The 19,128-nt window shown below is 44.5% G+C and overlaps 1 protein-coding gene across 3 annotated transcripts in view; it reads left to right on the forward strand.

Annotated features, from left to right (window-relative positions):
• Eyg (eyegone) overlaps positions 1–7,940 on the forward strand; it is a 32,049-nt gene extending 24,109 nt beyond the window's left edge. The window contains exons 3-6 of one of the 3 annotated variants that reach the window (XM_076538290.1): positions 2,568–2,708; positions 5,053–5,490; positions 6,118–6,302; positions 6,553–6,928. In XM_076538290.1, the coding sequence (XP_076394405.1) occupies positions 2,568–2,708; positions 5,053–5,490; positions 6,118–6,302; positions 6,553–6,777 (989 nt within the window). In that variant the 3' untranslated portion in view covers positions 6,778–6,928. Of the gene's footprint in view, positions 1–2,567; positions 2,709–5,052; positions 5,491–6,117; positions 6,303–6,535 lie in introns of all 3 variants that reach the window. The other 2 variants (XM_076538288.1, XM_076538289.1) reach the window with 2 other exon arrangements.
• The last annotated feature ends 11,188 nt before the right edge of the window (positions 7,941–19,128 follow it).

The following is a 19,128-nucleotide window of genomic DNA, read 5'->3' on the forward strand; positions in this document are numbered from 1 at the left end:
AATATTATTTTTCTAGAATTTAAGGTTACAATAACCTGTTAGAGTAAATACTAGAATAGTTAGAGTGACTATTGCGTGGTGTGACTAGACGGTCGCCTATGAGGTTAAGTGGATAAGAATTAAACTCAAGATTCGTATAATATTATAGGCATGTGTTCATTCTATGGTGTATTCATGCAATTATAAAATCTGTATTATATTGTATAATAATTGGAGACGTGGAAATTTAGAGAGCTGAGAATTTGGAGACGTGGAAATTTGGGAAGTTAGAAAATTGGAGACGTGGAAATTTAGGGGGTTGGAAATTTGAAGACTTGGAAATTTGGGGAGCTTAAAATTTGGAGAGTTGGAAATTTGAGGGGGTTGGAAAATTGGAGACGTGGGAATTTTGGGGAGTTGGAAAATTGGAAACGTGGAAATTTGGGGAGTTGGAAATTTGAAGACGTGGATATTTGGGGAGTTGGAAAATTACAGGCGTGGAAATTTGGGGGGTTGGAAATTTGAAGACTTGGAAATTTGGGGAGCTTGAAATTTGGAGAGTTGGAAATTTGAGGGGGTTGGAAAATTGGAGACGTGGAAATTTTGGGGAGTTGGAAAATTGGAGACGTGGAAATTTGGGGAGTTGGAAATTTGAAGACGTGGATATTTGGGGAGTTGGAAAATTAGAGACGTGGAAATTTGGGGGGTTGGAAATTTGAAGACTTGGAAATTTGGGGAGCTTGAAATTTGGAGAGTTGGAAATTTGAGGGGGTTGGAAAATTGGAGACGTGGAAATTTTGGGGAGTTGGAAAATTGGAGACATGGAAATTTGGGAGGTTGGAAATTTGAAGACTTGAAAATTTGGGGAGCTTGAAATTTGGGGAGTTGGAAATTTGGAGAGCGTGAAGTTTGGAAAGCTTGAGATTTGGGAAGCTGAAAATTTGAAGAGTTGGAAATTTGGAGATCGTGAAATTTGGAAAGCTTGAAATTTGAGGAGTTGGAAATTTGGGGGGTTGGAAATTTGAAGACTTGGAAATTTGGAGAGCGTGAAATTTGGGGAGTTGGAAATTTGGAGAGCGTGAAGTTTGGAAAGCTTGAGATTTGGGAAGCTGGAAATTTGAAGAGTTGGAAATTTGGAGTGCGTGAAATTTGGAAAGCTTGAAATTTGGGGAGTTGGAAATTTGGGGGGTTGGAAATTTGAAGACTTGGAAATTTGGGGAGCTTGAAATTTGGGGAGTTGGAAATTTGGAGAGCGTGAAATTTGGAAAGCTTGAAATTTGGGAAGCTGGAAATTTGGGTAGCTTGAAATTTGGTAACGTAGAAATCTATGGTATAAAATCTTTGCAATTTTTAACCACTGCACATTTGGCACGTTACAACCCTATAATAGCAAAAATTTTTAAGATGAAAGCTGGAAGAGTTAAATGCGAGCTTTTAGCTAATTCGAGTTGTAGAGATTCGGTTAATGGTGATGGAACGGGAGAGAAACTGTACAGAAGCAGTATGGCAGCGTGAACACGTATCGGAAACGTTACACGCGCGTCTATTCACCGATCGGCTCATATTAGATATCTCTGATTATCGCAGGTATCGCATACCGGTATCGTTTCACCCGCTAAGCTTCTAATGACTGCGTCGTGGATCCGCCCAGACACGACACGATTGGTATCCGATATCGAGAGTCGAGATTTCAACGCTGGATCGGTTCCAACGTTTTACGCATTTCGTGTCCCTGCCAATTTTTTTAGATAAACATTTACTTATTGCATTTCGCTTGTCAACCCTTAAACATTTGGTATAAATATATTTATTTAACAATTTTATTAATTGAACAGTAAGTCTTCTTATTTAGATCTAAATTAATATGACTTCTTTCTTCTTGTGTACAATTTAAGGTTACCGCGTCGGTCGCCATTTTGGTGCAATTGAGGACGCACAAAATGGTCGCTACTGTCCAAGTACGCTCCGAAAGAAGTTTACGTTAAATAGAAGTTAACATTGAAGTTAAATTGATCTGTGAAGTTAAAAGACAGTGATACTTATTTCCAGAAGTGTAACATAACAAGTTTCTAACATATTTCAATTAATTTTGAAACAAATAATCTATCAATTTCCTCACTAAAATATTCCGAAAAGACACTAAGAAGATTAGTAGCACTTAACCATCTAAATACGCTTGCAAACTAAGCTCTCATATGACTATCCTAATTAACATTAACAATATTAAATATAATATACCATCACATAAAGATAGTGCGCTAATAAAATACACAGTAAGAATCTCAAAAACAACTATCAAATAAGAAACAGTAACAGAAAGTGTTCCTGATGCTAATGGCCATTAAATATTAATAACAAACCTCCAGTTAGAAATAGCTGAAAGAACTGGTAGAATTTTACGACACATCAATTTCTTTTTGCAACAGGTTTTCGAAACTTAGTCTTCGGCGAACGTGACGCGGCCATACTTAAACGCCGTCTTCACGAGGCGTATAAATGTGGCCCATCGTTGGCGTTTACGAGCGATTTTATCTGAAGATAGAAGTATTAAGCACCGCGTCTTTGAAGTTTGTTCTATCGTGTTCCAGGTACCTTACGACCGCCAGGTTTGATCGGTGGCAGCAAGCCTAAAGTCGCGACGCCGGCCGTCGTCGCTAAGATCGAGCAATACAAGAGGGAAAATCCGACCATCTTTGCTTGGGAAATTAGGGAGAGGCTCATCTCGGAAGGTAAGACATTTTATGGATTAATAACTGATTTCAGATATAAATCTCAGAGCTCTGAATTCAAAAGGATCCAAATTTTAGAGTCCTAAACTCTCAGAGATCTATATCTCAGGGCTCTGAATTCTCAAGGATCCACGTCCCAGAGTTCTAAACTCTTAGAGATCCAAATCTCAGGGTTTTAAACTCTCAGAGATCCAAATCTCAGGGTTTCAAGCTCTCAGAGATCCAACTCTCAGGGTTTTAAACTCTCAGAGATCCAAATCTCAGAGTTCTAAATTCTCAGAGTTCTAAACTCTCAGAGATCCAACTCTCAGAGTTCTAAACTCTCAGAGATCCAACTCTCGGGGTTCTAAACTCTCAGAGATCCAAATCTCAGGGTTCTGAATTCTCAAGGATCCACATCCCAGAGTTCTAAACTCTCAGAGATCCAACTCTCAGGGTTCCAAGCTCTCAGAGATGCAACTCTCAGGGTTCTAAACTCTCAGAGTTCTAAACTCTCAGAGACCCAAATCTCAGGGTTCTGAATTCTCAAGGATCCACATCCCAGAGTTCTAAACTCTCAGAGATCCAACTCTCAGGGTTCCAAGCTCTCAGAGATCCAACTCTCAGGGTTCTAAACTCTCAGAGATGCAACTCTCAGGGTTATAAACTCTCAGAGATGCAACTCTCAGGGTTCTAAACTCTCAGAGATCCAAATCTCAGAGATCCAACTCTCAGGGTTTTAAACTCTCAGAAACCCAACTCTCAGGGTTCTAAACTCTCAGAGATCCAACTCTCAGAGTTCTAAACTCTCAGAGATCCAACTCTCAGAGTTCTCAGCTCTCAGAGATCCAACCCTCCAAATTTAAAAATTCCAAAATCCCAAACTCTCCAACTTCCAAATCCCAATAACCCAAAATCCAAACACCAATATCGACAACCAAAATTCTTATTTAATGTCCTGCCAACAACCACTTCTTCCTTCCCTAATTCTCATGCATAACCTTATTAATCGTAAACTCCTCAAAGAAAAGACCCCACAAATGAAAAAAAAAACTCGTTTTTAAACTGTAATTTAATTAACGTAACGGCCATCATTTAGCGCTAACAAGTTATGAGTAGCAGTAGAGCGAACAAGTTTTCAAGGAAGTTTTACCTCGTAAACAAACGTCATTTACTATTCGCGGAGAGATTAAGTTTACAGGTAATTAAGAGGAATTAGTGGAGTCATTCGACAAAGCTCGAGCGTTCCGTGCACAGTAAATCTTTATGATAGTTGTACGTACGTGTGAACAAAGTATAATGGCAGAATCAAGAAAACTCTTCCACGGCCTCGTCTATCGACACACTTTGTTTCTTTTGAAAACGAAGTTCGCGTCATGTTCTTTTAAAAACTATTAATTGTCGAAGGTTGCTTCTTCATTCATCGCGCGTTAGAAACTTTTCAGAATCGTTCACAATGTGTTAGTCGCGCTGGGAGATTTACATGAAAATTAAGAGAGCATTCCTGGAGGTAAAAAGAACCGGATATGAATCGCGTTATCGATGATTTCAAAAGGCCGGATGCTGAGAACGTTCCGGAGATATTCCTGAATGAAGTATACATTGTGTGCTGTTCAATCTATTTTTGAAGTAATTATTCTGCTAAAATTCTAGCTCGATGCAAACAAGTTCCGAAGGTGATACGTTGCTCCGTCTATTATATTATCATGTACTCGTTTATTATTCTTTGAGACCTCTTGAAAATGTTCGAGGGTAAACAATGGAACTTGCGAAGGTAAATCTTCTTCAATGTTACGCATCCGGTTTATTCTCTGAAAGTTTTAGTCGTCTACTTTGTTTCGGAGTTCGAAATACATTATAAAATTCTGTGAGTTAAATAAAATAACGTGAGAGTGACTTCATTCGTTGGGAATGAAGTTAACGTCAGGTACGGAATATTAAAAGTCTCTGCAAAAATAATACCAAACGTTCAAAATATTTCTTTCAATAATGCTACCACATTGTCAAAAAATTAACTCCATATCAAGTTTGACATCGATGTAATACTAGTTGAGACTGAAATTTTTGCTAGCTAAGCTTGAGACGTTCTATTCAGAACAAACACAGTTCTTCATCTGCTAGAATATATAATGTAAAAAGTACCTATGTCAACTATAATCAGAACGACCAGTCAACCATCATTCCCATTCCAGAAGTCACAAATCACCCCCAAGCAAATTAGCAGAATCAGACCAGAAGAGTTCCAAGCTCAAAACCTTCACGAAATCGACTCTCACATAATCACCACATAATCAACCCCCAAAAACCATGAAATCCAAGAGGATAAAAGACGGAAGCTTTGAGAAGAAGCAATGTATGTTCGCAGGCGTGTGCAGCAACGCAACAGCACCTTCTGTGAGCAGCATCAACCGGATATTGAGGAATCGTGCGGCGGAAAGGGCGGCAGCAGAGTTCGCGAGGGCAGCCGGTTACGGATTATACGCCGCAGGACCTCATCCGTATTTCAACAGCGCTCATCAACATCCGACGACCAGCCACCACTTGCCGGCCGGTTGGCCGGCGCCGGGAGCTCCCGGTCATCCGTGGATGTTGCCACCTTTGGCTACCGGAATCTCCGGCGCGGCTTCCGCTTTGCTGCTTCCTCCGTCTTTGAGTCCCGGAGCGGCGGCGGCCGCGGCGGCAGCCGCTTCCGCGTCCGCAGCGGGAACCGCGGATCATTCTTTACATGCTGACGCGATTGCTCGAGGATACTTGCAAGGTGATCACCGATTCCTCGTTCCGTTAGGTGTTCCGAAATACTTGGGTGAGGTTCTGGTGGTCAACATTGCAATTTAGAATGATTTATGTAGGGACTGTGTCGGTGACACTAATCCTTTGCGGTTCTTACTTTTCGCGATTTCATTTCAGTTATTGAGCGAGCAAAGTGTTCGTTTGATTTTTTTATTAGTTGTTAGACTTTAATTTAATAATTGGAGCTCGTGCTAACTTTCCACTTTGTCTTCTATCACCTTGTTTCTTTATTCCGTTCGTGTTCTTGACATATTAAGTCTGCTAAAAGGTTTGCTCACAAGTATGGAATATGATATAGTGGGTCAACCTTGTGGATATTTATACGTAGACGTGATTGTCGAACGGAAGCAAGTATTGTTCGTTCAGTAACATACGATTATTCGCTTATCACTAGATTGTGAATATTCGTGTAGTTATGATATATAGAGGCAAACTGTAAATAACGCGATTTGTATTTATTTCGTAAACTTATGAACACGTATGAACATTCGCAGTCTACTTCGAAGTCGTGAACTTTCAAGTACGTTCTAGTTCAAAACTGCAAAGGGTTAAGTTTGTCCAAGTCTAGCGAACGTGTAGATGCGAGGATGCGTGGTGAGGGTGGAAAGAAGCAGAGAAACATGGTGGTTTGCTTGCGCAGATGGCGACGGCGACGAGGGCAGTTTGGACGGATCGGAACAGCCCAAGTTCCGACGAAATCGCACGACGTTCAGTCCGGAGCAGCTCGAGGAGCTCGAGAAGGAGTTCGAGAGATCTCACTATCCTTGCGTGTCTACGCGGGAACGGCTAGCCTCGAAAACTTCTCTGTCGGAAGCTCGAGTACAGGTGAGGATCGGTTCCATCCCAGATATCTGTGTCGGAGGGCTAGCGCGTTGCTTCAGCAGGGTCATATTCTCGATATCGCCGGTGTTGTCGTTTTCTGCTACGCTAGAGTTACCCTCCGGGCGGCGAAGTCTCGAAAAGCGAAGAATAGGCCCTGGCTTCGCGTGCGCAGCCCCCATAGGCAAACTTAGAAACTTGATCACGAGCCTTCTAACGACCTAACTCGTGACTCTTAGGTTTGGTTTTCCAACAGACGGGCAAAGTGGCGTCGTCATCAGCGAATGAACCTCTTAAAGCGTTCGCCACCGCCGCCACCACCACCTCCGCCACCACCGCCGCCTCCGCTGCAGCAGCAGCAGCAGCAGCAGCAGCAACAGCAGCAGCCGCCGCAGCCGCAGCCGCAACCGCATTCCGCATCCGCTATGGAAATAAACCGCGCTTCGAGCTGCTCGATCGCCGGAATGGGAGGAGAAAGTAGCGCGTTTAGAGCGGTCGTCGGTAATTCCTCGTCCAGAGAGGCCGTCGAGAGGAACGAGAGGATCGACAGGGTCGAGTCGATCGGCAAACAGCCCGAGAGGAAGCCCAGCGCGTTCAGGATGATCAGCCAGCTGGTCGGAGAGGACTCACCGACGAACGTGCTCGGCTCTTCGAGTCCGGCGTACGAGCAGAGACGCGAGTCCAGCGTCGGTTCCGGAATCCTCGTCGAGAATAAAAGACCGGACTACGATCGGACCGAGGACGAAGAGGAGGACGAGGAGATCGACGTGCAAGACTCCGATCAGGACGTTCCTTCGTCGCCCACCGTTGCTTGGAGGGATCATTGGACCGACCAGCAACCCCTCGAACTGACCAAGCACGATCGTTGAATCCGGTAGCCGCGATCGGTGCACGAATCGCTGAACCAACAGCGAGTTTCACGCGGAACATTTTTTGTGATCTAACGTGTAACCGATGAGATCAATTACGACGAGTGAAAGACGTCGTCGCGAGAAAGCGCGTTAAAGTGTATCGCTCGATCTGCCCACGAACTCGAGGGAAAAAAGTTCGGGACCTGTTCTCTCATTGATCGTGACCGTCGAATCCTGAACGCGAGCGGTGCAACGAACTCACGGACGATTCTGGAATCCGAACGCGGATTCGTGAGTTTCCCTCGAAACTATCTGACGCGTCGATCGGCTCGGTGGCCAACCTCCTGGAATCTCATTGAAGAAACGTGTTCGTTCGGACAATGTCCCCGCTATAAAACTACTTACTACGATTACGGTTCATTTATTACGGTTAAGATTACGATAAGTGACGCCACGAGTGTAACGTTCGAAAGCGGAACGTCGGCCCAGTGTACGAACGACCGGTCATCGAAACTACCGTGGATCTAGATAGGTAATTCGTTTGTCTCGCTGTAATTTACTCGGATAGGGAAAGAAAGAAACATGGCGCTCGACGCTGGCGCCAAACGGACATTCCTCGAACTCAACTAGTCCTAGCGAATCATTATGCCTCGGATAATGTATTACCTAGGCGCCTAGTAGATAGTGTAGGTCACAACATGTGGTAATCCTTGTAACGAACTCTGTTAAACTGACTTTTATTTAAATGAATTCGTTTGTAAATACCAATAATCACGATTATCAGATCCCTGTCCGTAGTGTTCCACCCTTGACCATCCAACTCCTGTGACTTTTTCTTCAGCGTTCGAGATCGCGGGACTCTGTCGCAGATTCGCGAGTCTGCGAAGTTCTGGCAAAGGACGAGAGAGAGAAGGAAAAGGAGGGAACGAGAGAAAGGCTCATCGACGATTAACTCTGAATCTACGGTTTCGTCGGGTTCGCAAATAAGGAATCCGCGCGTGAAACTGGTTTCTCTGGCGACACTGTTTCGGCCACGAGGGGGGTGGAGAGCACGAAAAAACACCGGATCCGCCAACATTTCGGATATCGTGGTCCCCGTCAGCTGTTAACGCGACCACCAAATTTATAACCCACGGCTGGAACCGGGGATGCGCGCACGGTAGAACGAAGGATCGGAGAAATGGGCTGGCGGGGCCATGCCACGAAAAAACGACTCTCTGTCCTCCTGTAATTGAAACAAACTTGCTAAATACGCGTGGGGGATTTCTGACACCGACATTAATCCTGCTTTTAGCGCTTTTTTCGCGACAATGCTGAGAAACGATCAGCTCCATCATGGATCAACCAAGGTACGGTGGTATGCCTTTGATTAACCATTAACGTTTCAAGCTGCTGCTCGAACGTTGACGTATCTTTGCTGTGGAAGATGTTCGAGCGATAAAGTTATTAATATTTCAGGTCAGAATTCGCGATGTAGATATAGAAAAGTATATAATGTCTCAAACATTTTCGCACCCATTCTATCCATCCGCCTATAATCATAAAATTAAGAACTCTCCAAACTTTATGGTATATACACAGCTTACGTATACTGTAAAGTCCGAGAAGTTGCACGGAAAACCTATTTAGCCCGTGTGTAACCGAAGGTTTATACCGCAGTTATACTTGACCTCAACCTTCGCTCGTAAAATGAAGAATTCTCCAAAGTTTGTAGCACACACTTTGGCATTATCGTGCGAATCACAGAACAATAAACTACATAGTTTCCACGAAGTTGCATGGAAAACCTCTTTAGTCCGTGTGCATCTGAGGATTCAGACTATACAATTATGCTAGCCTTCAACCTTCAATCATGAAACGAGGAATTCTCTTACACTTTGTACCATACAATTCGTTATCATGCGAATCACGATACGACGAATTACTTTCTAAGATGCTTCACGGAATTCAATAATAGCCCGTATGTATCTTAAGGTTCAAAACAGAATTTTACCTATCTTGAACCTTTGACGAAGCTTTGTAGTTGTTAATGTAGAACGCTTTTATGGTGAAAATACTCTATGTATGATTTGAAAGACAATAAGACATACTATTGAGTTGGCTTGCGGGAGGAATATCTCCTTAGAGAAAATGGCGGCGTAGAGGATGCAGCCTCTACCGTTTGCAGTAACACTTGAGAGTTACTATTATATTTGGGGAGAATGGTGATTTTTTGATTTTTGATGAATTTTAGAAAAAATTTATGAGAATTTGACAATGTAGGAATTTAGAAATTTTGAGACTGTAACTTTGGGAGCTTTGGTTACGAGTTAGAACAGCACGTGTTACTATCCCAATTCCCTAGAAAATCCTAGCACTCCCCATTCCTGGAAATACCTAGATCTATACACAATTACAGAATACTTCAAAAGTGAAGTTCACTACGATTTAATTAAATATTATTTAGTTAAAACTTTAATACAGTTTAATGGTAAGATGCTTGATAAGTGGCTGCAGCCTGCGTGCGTTGGTTCGTTAAAAAATTCGAAATTGCTATAATTTCCTCCGGGCGTACGTAGCCCAAAGATATTCTAAAAAATAGATAGCTTTCCCCGGAGCGCAATCAATAATTTCGATCTCGAGATGTTACGTATAAGGGATTATGGAGGATATCTGCGTCAGGAAGACGGGAGTGCACGCCTAGTTGTGGCACGCATAATATCGCGGAGGGTGGAAAAGAAAAAAGACAGAGAAAAGAAGCTCTCGCGATTTACCGTGCACCGTGGAAAGGCAATATCTCATTGAGCAAAAGGGAGAAGTGACTTTAACGTTGGCTCCCCTTGCTCTTCCCATGAGCAATCGCTGCTGAGACGGGCTCCGACGTGCCCGTTGCGAGTAAGATCGTTAATCTTGCCTCACCGATCGGTCTCAGATAGTAATTGTTACGTTCTCGTTTCTCGTGGCTGACTGCCTGAATGTGTCCGACGATCCTCCTTCCGTTGGTCGCCGTTCTACTCTCCTTTTTCGCACTGCCCACCCTATTCGCCCTGTTTCCCGCGTGCGCTCGAATGCTCGTCCGACCCTTGTTCTTCCTTTTACGATGGAGTAGTCGAACGATCCTCAACCACCATTACGGTCTTAATACCTTTCGCGACTTTGTTCGTCTTACAATAACCGGCACTTTTTCTGTACTCGTCCGACTATCACCTTTGTACAGTCAACCGCAAGTTTCTCTACATGGCAACCAAACCCTTTGACTTTTAAAAATTTTCGAGCATCTGAAAATTTGGCGGTTGGCATTGGAATGCGAATAATGGAATAAAATGCAGAATAAGAGTATGGAGAGGGAACATATGAAGCTCTCGATTCTCCGACAAATTTGCAAGAATTAAAACCTAAACCGCGAGAAATATCTGTAATGAATTCGCGAGTCCAACTTGACAGCGAAAAATTGTCGTTCCTCGATAAGAGTTCTGAAGGTCCAGGAAGAGGCGATCTTTCGGATCGTGAGAAGGTAACATCGGTGATGATAACCTAAGAATCGAATCAGGAGAACAGTGTCCGAGTGTCGAGGAACGAGAGGAAAAAGGAAGAGAAAGGGGAAAGGGGTAGCGAAGGGTGGAGAAAGGGTGGCACGGTCCAGCAATAATACGCGAGAAATCGTGAATTAGTGAGCGTCTTTTTGAGCGAGCGGACGGAGAGAAAGGAGTGGCCGATGATTTCTCGCCCAATTAGAGTCGACCGGGCTATAAACTTCTTCGCGGATAAGATAGGACCACGGTGTTTTCTGTGTTCCGTCCAGAAGGCGCGGCGGGAAGAGCGAGGGGCCGGTAATGTCCCGCATCAGCCCGGAAGCCTTCCAGGTCGCATATAGACCGGGAATCCGTGGCTCCGAGAGGAAAGAAGAGAAACACGCTCGTTGAAGAGAAACAAGATTCAGGGTGTCGTCACGAGGGGAGAAGAACGAGGGAGAAGAGTGTACCTGAGCATTGGGACGGAGCTAATTGGCTCGTCCAGTGACCATTGAAACCGTCGTCCCGGTATCGTCTTCGATCCACGGGCCACGTATACGTGGCAACGTTTCGGGACGATCAATTAAACGGAAATGGCCGAGAGATATCCCACGAGAAACAGACGTTCTCGCACGTCCGAGAAACCGCGACCGGCTGTCCATGTTCCTCCACGCCTTCTTTCCGAAACGTCTTAACTATCTCCGACTGCCAACCGATCTCCTGCGTGTACGCGAGAAAATCGAGCTCTCAACCCTTCCGTTATGATCGATTTAACTCCGTCGCTCTTCAAGCCGTTCTGCATGGAATTATGCGCTCCAGTATAACTGAGATAAGAACAAATTCTGTCATTTCCAAATCTAATTCAAGATACGAAGTCTCTAACTTCTTAGATGTTCTGAATTGCTAAATTTCCGTTTCCAAATCCATTAGTCTCCGAGTCCTAAAATTTTCGAACGTCCAGATCTCCGAATAATGCACTAAAATATTTCCACGAGCGAACGTATCCGAAACGAAGGTTACCACTCAACTCCGAGCAAAAATACACGATATTCGGTCGACGGGACAGGAATCGGATTCTATCCCAAATAAAAGTGTCGATCGTGTAAAGGCACCGGGAGGAGGAATACGAAAGGATAAGTCTCCGCGAGCCGAGAACTAGAGTGAACGAAAGTCAGAGAAGAAGATGAAGAGAAGGAAGGAGACGAGGAGAGCGAAGGGCTCGGTCTGACCACGAGAGCGTGCTTTACACGCTGATGCGTTCGAACACGTCGAGCCGTAGAAGCAGAAAGAGGCGAAAGTGGCGAAGAAAAAGGTGAAGAAGGAGGAGGAGGTGGTGGTGGTGGTTGCGGCGAAGGAGAAGGTGGCGAAGAACAGGGCGAGGGGTTATGGGAGGCAGAGGGCCAGGTAGCGACAGAGGGGACAGAAAGGGAGAAGGGTTAGTAGCTCTTGTAACGCTATCAACCCTGTCGCTGTACATCACGTCGACACCATCCTAGTCGACTCATTTCCAGCCGCAAGAGTAGTAGGAGTTGGCTTCTGCGCCATTACTTCGCTCGTCGGCCCTACGTGTACACGCAAACACGAGCGAAAGAGGTCTGCGCGAGCGAGCGAACCAGGTACACGCAGTTTTGCACGCGAGGCCGATGAATAACAGAGAAAGAAGGAGAACGTGTGTGTCGTGCGTCCTGGGAGCGTATCCCCTCGAGGACCGACTGATTACGTAAAATAAAATCGCACGCCGTCCCGGTAATGCGAGCGGAATTTATGTAGGGAACGGTGCTTTACGAACGAGTAATTGCGCCCGTTTCGCCGCGGAGGAAACCAAGCTGACCCCATCCAATCGTTTCCTTCGTCTTAACTGTACGAACGCATTCCTTCCGGCCCGTTTGGCCATACAACGCGTGGCTGTCTAATGCGCGTTGACGACGTCTCGCAATTTCGAGCGTGACCATTTCACGCCTGGCAATTATATGCCACTGACAGTATAACTCAGTGCGAAGCGTAACAAATTGGTTCCATCGAAAAAAATTTCGAGGAAAGTTTGTTCATACCTCTTGCAGATATAGGCTTTGAATAATTGTTTCGTATCTTGAAACTTGACATCCTCTTCAGCATCTGTACAAGATAAGTGCTGATAGAAATGGTAGAAATATGTCTAACCTATTTCATACTTTCATTGTTATATTCCCTAAGATGCGATGAGAGGCTGCTGAACATTGTCCATCATTTCTATTCATATCGTCAAACATTTCCCAACGTGAAACTTGTTTCTGATATTTTAAGTTGGACCAACGCTCGTTGCTTCAAAGTTTCCAGGAGATATTTATGAACGTTACTGTATCTACATTCTTCCTTCTTTCTTTGTGTCCCTCGAATCTCCGTTTCCTCTTCTGTTCACCCACGGAACTCCTCTCTCTCTGTCCGTCTAATTGTAAGCATCTCGGCGTATCCATGTCGTCGTTTACGTAGCTTACACGAGGATTCGTATACAGTCGAGCAAAACGAGCGACGCTATCGAGACCACTAACTTATTATCGGGAACCGCCATTAGCATGTTTATAGAAGGGACACGCGTGACACCGCGACCAGACCAGCACGGTTCCTTTCGTATTTGTGATCAATTAGGCCCTGTCCCGTGTCCACCGGGATACGCCTAGTCTCGGAATGCCTCGTCCTGTGTTTCGATCCGTTTATTCGACCGGTCGGGAGATTGTCTCGATCGTTATCGTAGCAACGACTGCGTTATCAGCCAAGGAACGCTTCAACCATTCGCAAGGATACGATCGACGATGTCGAGATACGCGGGCTATTCGACGCCTGAATTATTATCCCGGGCAATTGCTCGCGCATAATGAGATTGAATTTATTGATCGACGTTTCGCCCTTCTTTTTAACCCTCCTATATCCAAGTCATTTTTCAATTTATTGTGTAGGAAGCTTATTGTTTTAACAAAGTAAGAATTTGCGGTGTAGAGGAGATTCAATTTTAGATAGAGTCTGATGAATTATTTGGTGTGATTGCACTTTGGAACAATTCGATATGATGCGTTGAAGTGTGGGATAGTTTGCTTGAAACTTTTCACTAAGATTCATACTCGTGCAATTTGTCTAATTACAGCCATGTTAATCGTATAGGTCTTCTATAAGAACTAATGCTTAATTACAGTGAGCGTCTTTCAGCGACTACGAGTGACAGTTTCGAATGTTCATAAAGATATCGCATAAATTATAGGTGAATTTGTACACGAAAGTCGGGGTACGTTCTTCATATGTAGATATCAGATAGAGTGAATGAACAGGGCCGAAGCAATCACGAAAACAATCATGAAAATAAGCCGATGTCGTCGTACGTTTTCGAAAGAAGCGGCTCGATCCGAGCAGCGATAATGTCGGTTGCCTAATGACCGCGATACCATCAGCCAACCGTACCGAACTGAACCGATTCCCCGATGGGATTCCGCTTCTTCTACCTGTCGTTCGTTCGTACACGCGCGGAATCACGGATCCCGTCGTCTCGTGTTTAACCGGCTTCACGAAAAACAACCGCGACAACAACACCGTTTCCTTCGCGGTTCGTTCGCGCTCCACGTGGCGTTAATGAATTTGTCCCTTTCGAGATCGCTTCGTCGTAGGAATCGATGTGCACGGTTCGCTCGAATCTAGAATCACGTTGTTCGATTCACAGACGACCGGTTTTTCCTGGAACGGGGATCCGTTTCAGTCTGGATCGTTTTGCATCGTGACTGAACAATTTTCGTGATCAACCGTGACTTTGTAGCCATCCAATACCGTTTCTTAACAAAAGGTACAAAAATACATTGTGTCGAAGATAATTACCTTGTCTATTCAACGCGATGCTGCTTGCACAATACCGCTCGCGGAATTTATACAAAATTTCTTTCCCCTTTGGAGGTCTTGTAAAGTTAACAGGATATCACGGTCATTGTCTGCGAATATTGAATTTTGTACTTGGTTTCCAAAGTTTCAGATCTAATTTTTCAAACTCCAAATTCCCCGCTTAACACTAAGGAATGTTGCAACAGAATGTTGTAACTCGTTCATAGAAAACTTGTCCGTAAGCTGCGATTTCACGTGAAATAACTTTCTCCCGGAGCAATTCTTTGCTCGGCATTTTGCAACTACGATTCGCAATGTATAATCGGTTCGCTGGAGGGCACACGTCGGGAAGCTATTGGTTTTCGTTCTCGATCACGAAACGATTTCGATGCCGAATAGAATCCGGCTGGATCGAATTTAGATGACTCGACGGATTCGTAAATCGATCGACGCGCGTCTCAATCCCTAATAGCCACTTTACTTCGTGCCCCGCTATAATTGGGTCTTTCTTCCGTCTTTGCTTCACGAAAGCTTTAATTTCCTCTCTAACAGCCCCGCCAGCTTTCTCCTTCCTCTTTCGCGCCTCTTGCCCGGATTAACGGTAAGCTGATCTCCTATAACTTTGGGAGACTACGTCCATCAAAATTTTAATATTTCTTTGCAAAATATCGGAGCTGCATTGATCATCTTCTTCCAGCAAATCTCATGTGGGTGGTCGATTTCTACTTCCAGTAAAAAAATTTAATTGTCTTATTGTTAGTACAAAATGGTATCCAGGTATTACTGTGATAAGTCATCTTGAATATAGCAGATCGTTTTGTTTTCATTGAGCTTAAATTATGATGGAGGTTATCTAACACGAATCATAATTTCATCCAATATGAATTATAGATCGAGGTCTCATTTCATGTTCATATAATTGAAATGGTCTTTCAATTGTAATGAGTTGAATTGCAGAGTTGATGACGAGAAGAAGGCTGGCGGTAAGTTTGGGCATGATGTATCTAGATTTTTGATTTCGCGTCACGAACATGATCGAACTGTAATCCATCGAGCACGCGTACATATGACAGTAATCAGTCAGGCGACAGGGTGTGCGGTAGATCGCATCGTCGCGCGATCGCGACAGCCCGCGTGAGGGATCGCTGCGATTTGCATCGGCCGTGCCCCGAATAATGCATAGAAACGCTCCAACTACGTTCCGATCGAAGCGGTCGGTGTCGAATTAATTTGCGAACACGCTCGCGAATCGATCTTTTACTTCGTTTTCCACCCCCGCGTTTAAACCCCTGCGGTATTTTGCAGCTTCTATACCGCACTTGCAAACTTGCTAATAGGAGAACGTGGACATTTGGACATTTAGAAAGTGTGGGATTTTGACATTTGTAGACTTACGGCTGTAGAAATTTTGCAATGTAGGAATATCGGTAGGAAATTCAGAGAAATACGTATTTGTCAATGTAGTAATTTGGGAACCTTGGAATTTGAGGTTGTAGAAATTCGATAATGTACGAATATAAAAATTTGAAAATATGGAATAAGATATTTGGGAAAGTTGGGAGTCTGTATATTTAAAGATTTGTGAATTTTATCGTTTGAATTTGGAAGTTTTGGAAACTATGGTATTCAAAAACTTGAAAGGTGGAGACCTTGAAAATTCTTGCGTAGAACAAAAAATTTGTAAATTTGTAACATAATAACAAAAGTGGAATTACGAAGGTAGCACAATAACCGACTAAAAATTTGAAACGAATCCATGATCACGAGTATCAAATAGCCGTTGAAGGGATCAGGAGAGAATCGACAGGCGAAGAAAGCGTGACAAAATAAATGCCTGGTTGATACCCGATGTAAAATCAAAGTGTGGTCCTCTTTTTGTCGGATCGTGAAGGTGCGCGCCGGTAGTCGGCATCGCGACGTCGATCCCGCTTCTGCATCGTGTTCTCCCGAACCACCTTTCTCGCTCTTTTTTCTCGCGAAGAGTTGTGTAGTCACCGTAGAGCCATTATCCCTCCAGCAAGTGGGTTTATTAGGAACGCAGCGGGGGTGGCCTCCGAGTAAGATCGACACCATCACTACCACTATCAACAACAACAGCCAAGAATCGGTCAGTCTCGTTACCGATCTTCTCCTTCGTCTTTTTTCCTACAACCTACCCTGTCGAAGCTACCCTCTCACCCCCTCCTACGGTCAGCCCATTATTACGAACAATTATTAATGGCCGACAGGCTTTCGCCTCGCCTCGTCAGTCGAACGAAAACGATCGAGGCCCGAAGTGAGAAGCTGTCGGCTTTGCTACCGGTCAGCTTAGACGCCTCGGCCAATTTGTTCGCCAGCCTACTTCGTCAGGGCTCTTTAACTCCTTCTGCTTTGAATACTTTCATGTTGGAGTGATATTCCTCGTAAAACACCTACGATATTAATTATACCTCTCTTTTCATTTTATACTGCTTCGAAATCTCACAGAACCTTGCTTCAAAAATTTTAAGAAGTGTAACAGCTATAGCAAACTCTTTGTGAACAGAACTTTACTCAAGTACAGCTGCATGTAGGATTCTCAAAACTTTCAGCGTTAATGTTACGAAAGTATCTACGGATAGTTTTTCGTGATCGAAAGTTATGTGCGCGTTCTCGTGCGAGAACCGTTACAAAAAAGTTAATTCGATTTTTGAAGCGAAACAAATGCAATGGTAGGAAATTAGGAATTGGAAAAGAATCATAGATATTATCGAAGGCATTATCGTAGCGGCTAGTTAACGCTCCGTTGACACTTTATTCGACCGGTATCGTTCCCGATACTCGATACCGAACGGAATTCTCCGGTTCCCTAGAATGCCGACGCGATCGATCGAGAAGAAAGAGGAAAGAAAGGAGTGTCAGGCCGGTTATTGGCGACACCGAGTTCTCGTACTTTCCCTGGCTAACCTAAGGCAGCAAGCATCTGAACAAAAGCGACGAGATCGATCGCGACGTAATCGAAGCTAACCACTTGGACAGCTAACGTTGTTAACCTCGTTCGCGATAGTACCTTTAGCCGTCTAACAACGCATTATTAACTGAACCATATTTGCGCTTCCGTTTATTCCTTCTGTCTTTACTTTTATTTTTGTCTAAAGAGATGCATTTTCTTTATCATCATAATTCATTCTCGCAAATTTGGTGCCCAGAGGAAATTCTGTTTAGAAGGTTTGTAGGAAAGAATGGTGCCGCAGTATCGAAACTTCAGACAAATGATAAACATTCCTATGGAAACTGATCAGATTGTGAAAGCAATCCACAAATTGCTGAAACGTCAATATTAAAGTACAGCATTTGCACGACAGTCGACAACAGTCGATACTTATCCATTAGCTCAGTTCCGACATTGCCAGTCTCGGTGCAATATTTCCTTCGAATAACAGAGGTTTAGAAAAACTAATCACTCAGAAAGACATAAAGGTGGTCTAAGTTGAGCGTGCGTTTGGAGAACGTAGGAGGCAAGTTAAACGCGTAATGAGAAGTCCGGTAGATAAGAGCAATAGATTCGAATTCGAACGAGTTAACACGCGATTATATCCAGTGACAAGAGCAGTCAAGACCAGACTAGACGATTATCGCGTGCTCCTGGTAGCAATCCTTCCACTCGAAAAAACAATCGGACACCATGGCACAGATCTGTCAACGGCTACCGGCAAGCCTGGTCTTTAAACTTTTCTGTTACGCCAGCCGGAATGTTGGACACGTACGTAGTTATCGACAGGCCGATACGTGTCGCCACGGTTTGTTCCCGGGAGAAAACGGGAGGCGAACAGTAGCAACGCGAGGGAGGGAAAGAGAAAGAGACAGTTACCAGGTCGAGTCATGAACATCGGACACTGATAGTCGTGGACGCGTCGCTGTGTGCCCCTGCACTCTCATGGAACTCTCTCTCCGTCGCTCTTCGTGGTCCCGGTTGATCGTTATTAGTCGCTGGAACATGGATAAGATCGGCACAGAGGGGAGAGGCCGAAAAGGAGAAAGAAAGCAAGCGGTCGGGTGGAGTAAAAGGCGAGAAACCGAAAGTGAGGAAGGAAGAAAAAAAGAGCAGACGGTGGTTGGTTGCGGGAGGGTGAAGAAGGCGAAAGAGCGTCGAAGATGAAGAAGAAGAAGAAGACGAAGAAGGCATTGTTCGCCAGGTTGGAACCCGGTGGAACCCTCCCGCTGCGCAAGTTATTTGCCACGATTCTCCTTCATGATTTTTACTCTAATTTGTAACGACAGGAACGGAGCACGCGAGCCGCATTCCTACTCTGTCGATCCTGCTCGGGCCCTGTTAGCCCTCTCTCCTTTCTTCGGCTACGTCTTTCTCCCTCCGTTTCTTGGATCGAGAACATCGAGCTCGAAAACAAGATCTGCCTACTATTCCGTCCTCCTCGGCTGGCTGCTTGCCTGCCTTCCTTCCTCGAGATCCATCGGGGAGCCTCGAAAAGAGCGAAACGGACCACAATGGGACCCCTATGATTTCGGTAGCGGTGTTTTTTGTCAGCGGCAAACAAGAGGCACGGCATGGTTAGCCTTGATCGATGACCAAACTTAGCTGAGTAAGCCTCCGTTTAATTAATTCTTTAATTACTTTTCCCTCGGCCCGTTGGCCCGGCGAGCGGGAAGGGATCTATGGACGTGATTCCCAGATCC

Source organism: Megachile rotundata, chromosome 12 (assembly GCF_050947335.1).
Source record: "Megachile rotundata isolate GNS110a chromosome 12, iyMegRotu1, whole genome shotgun sequence".
Lineage (NCBI taxonomy): Eukaryota > Metazoa > Arthropoda > Insecta > Hymenoptera > Megachilidae > Megachile > Megachile rotundata.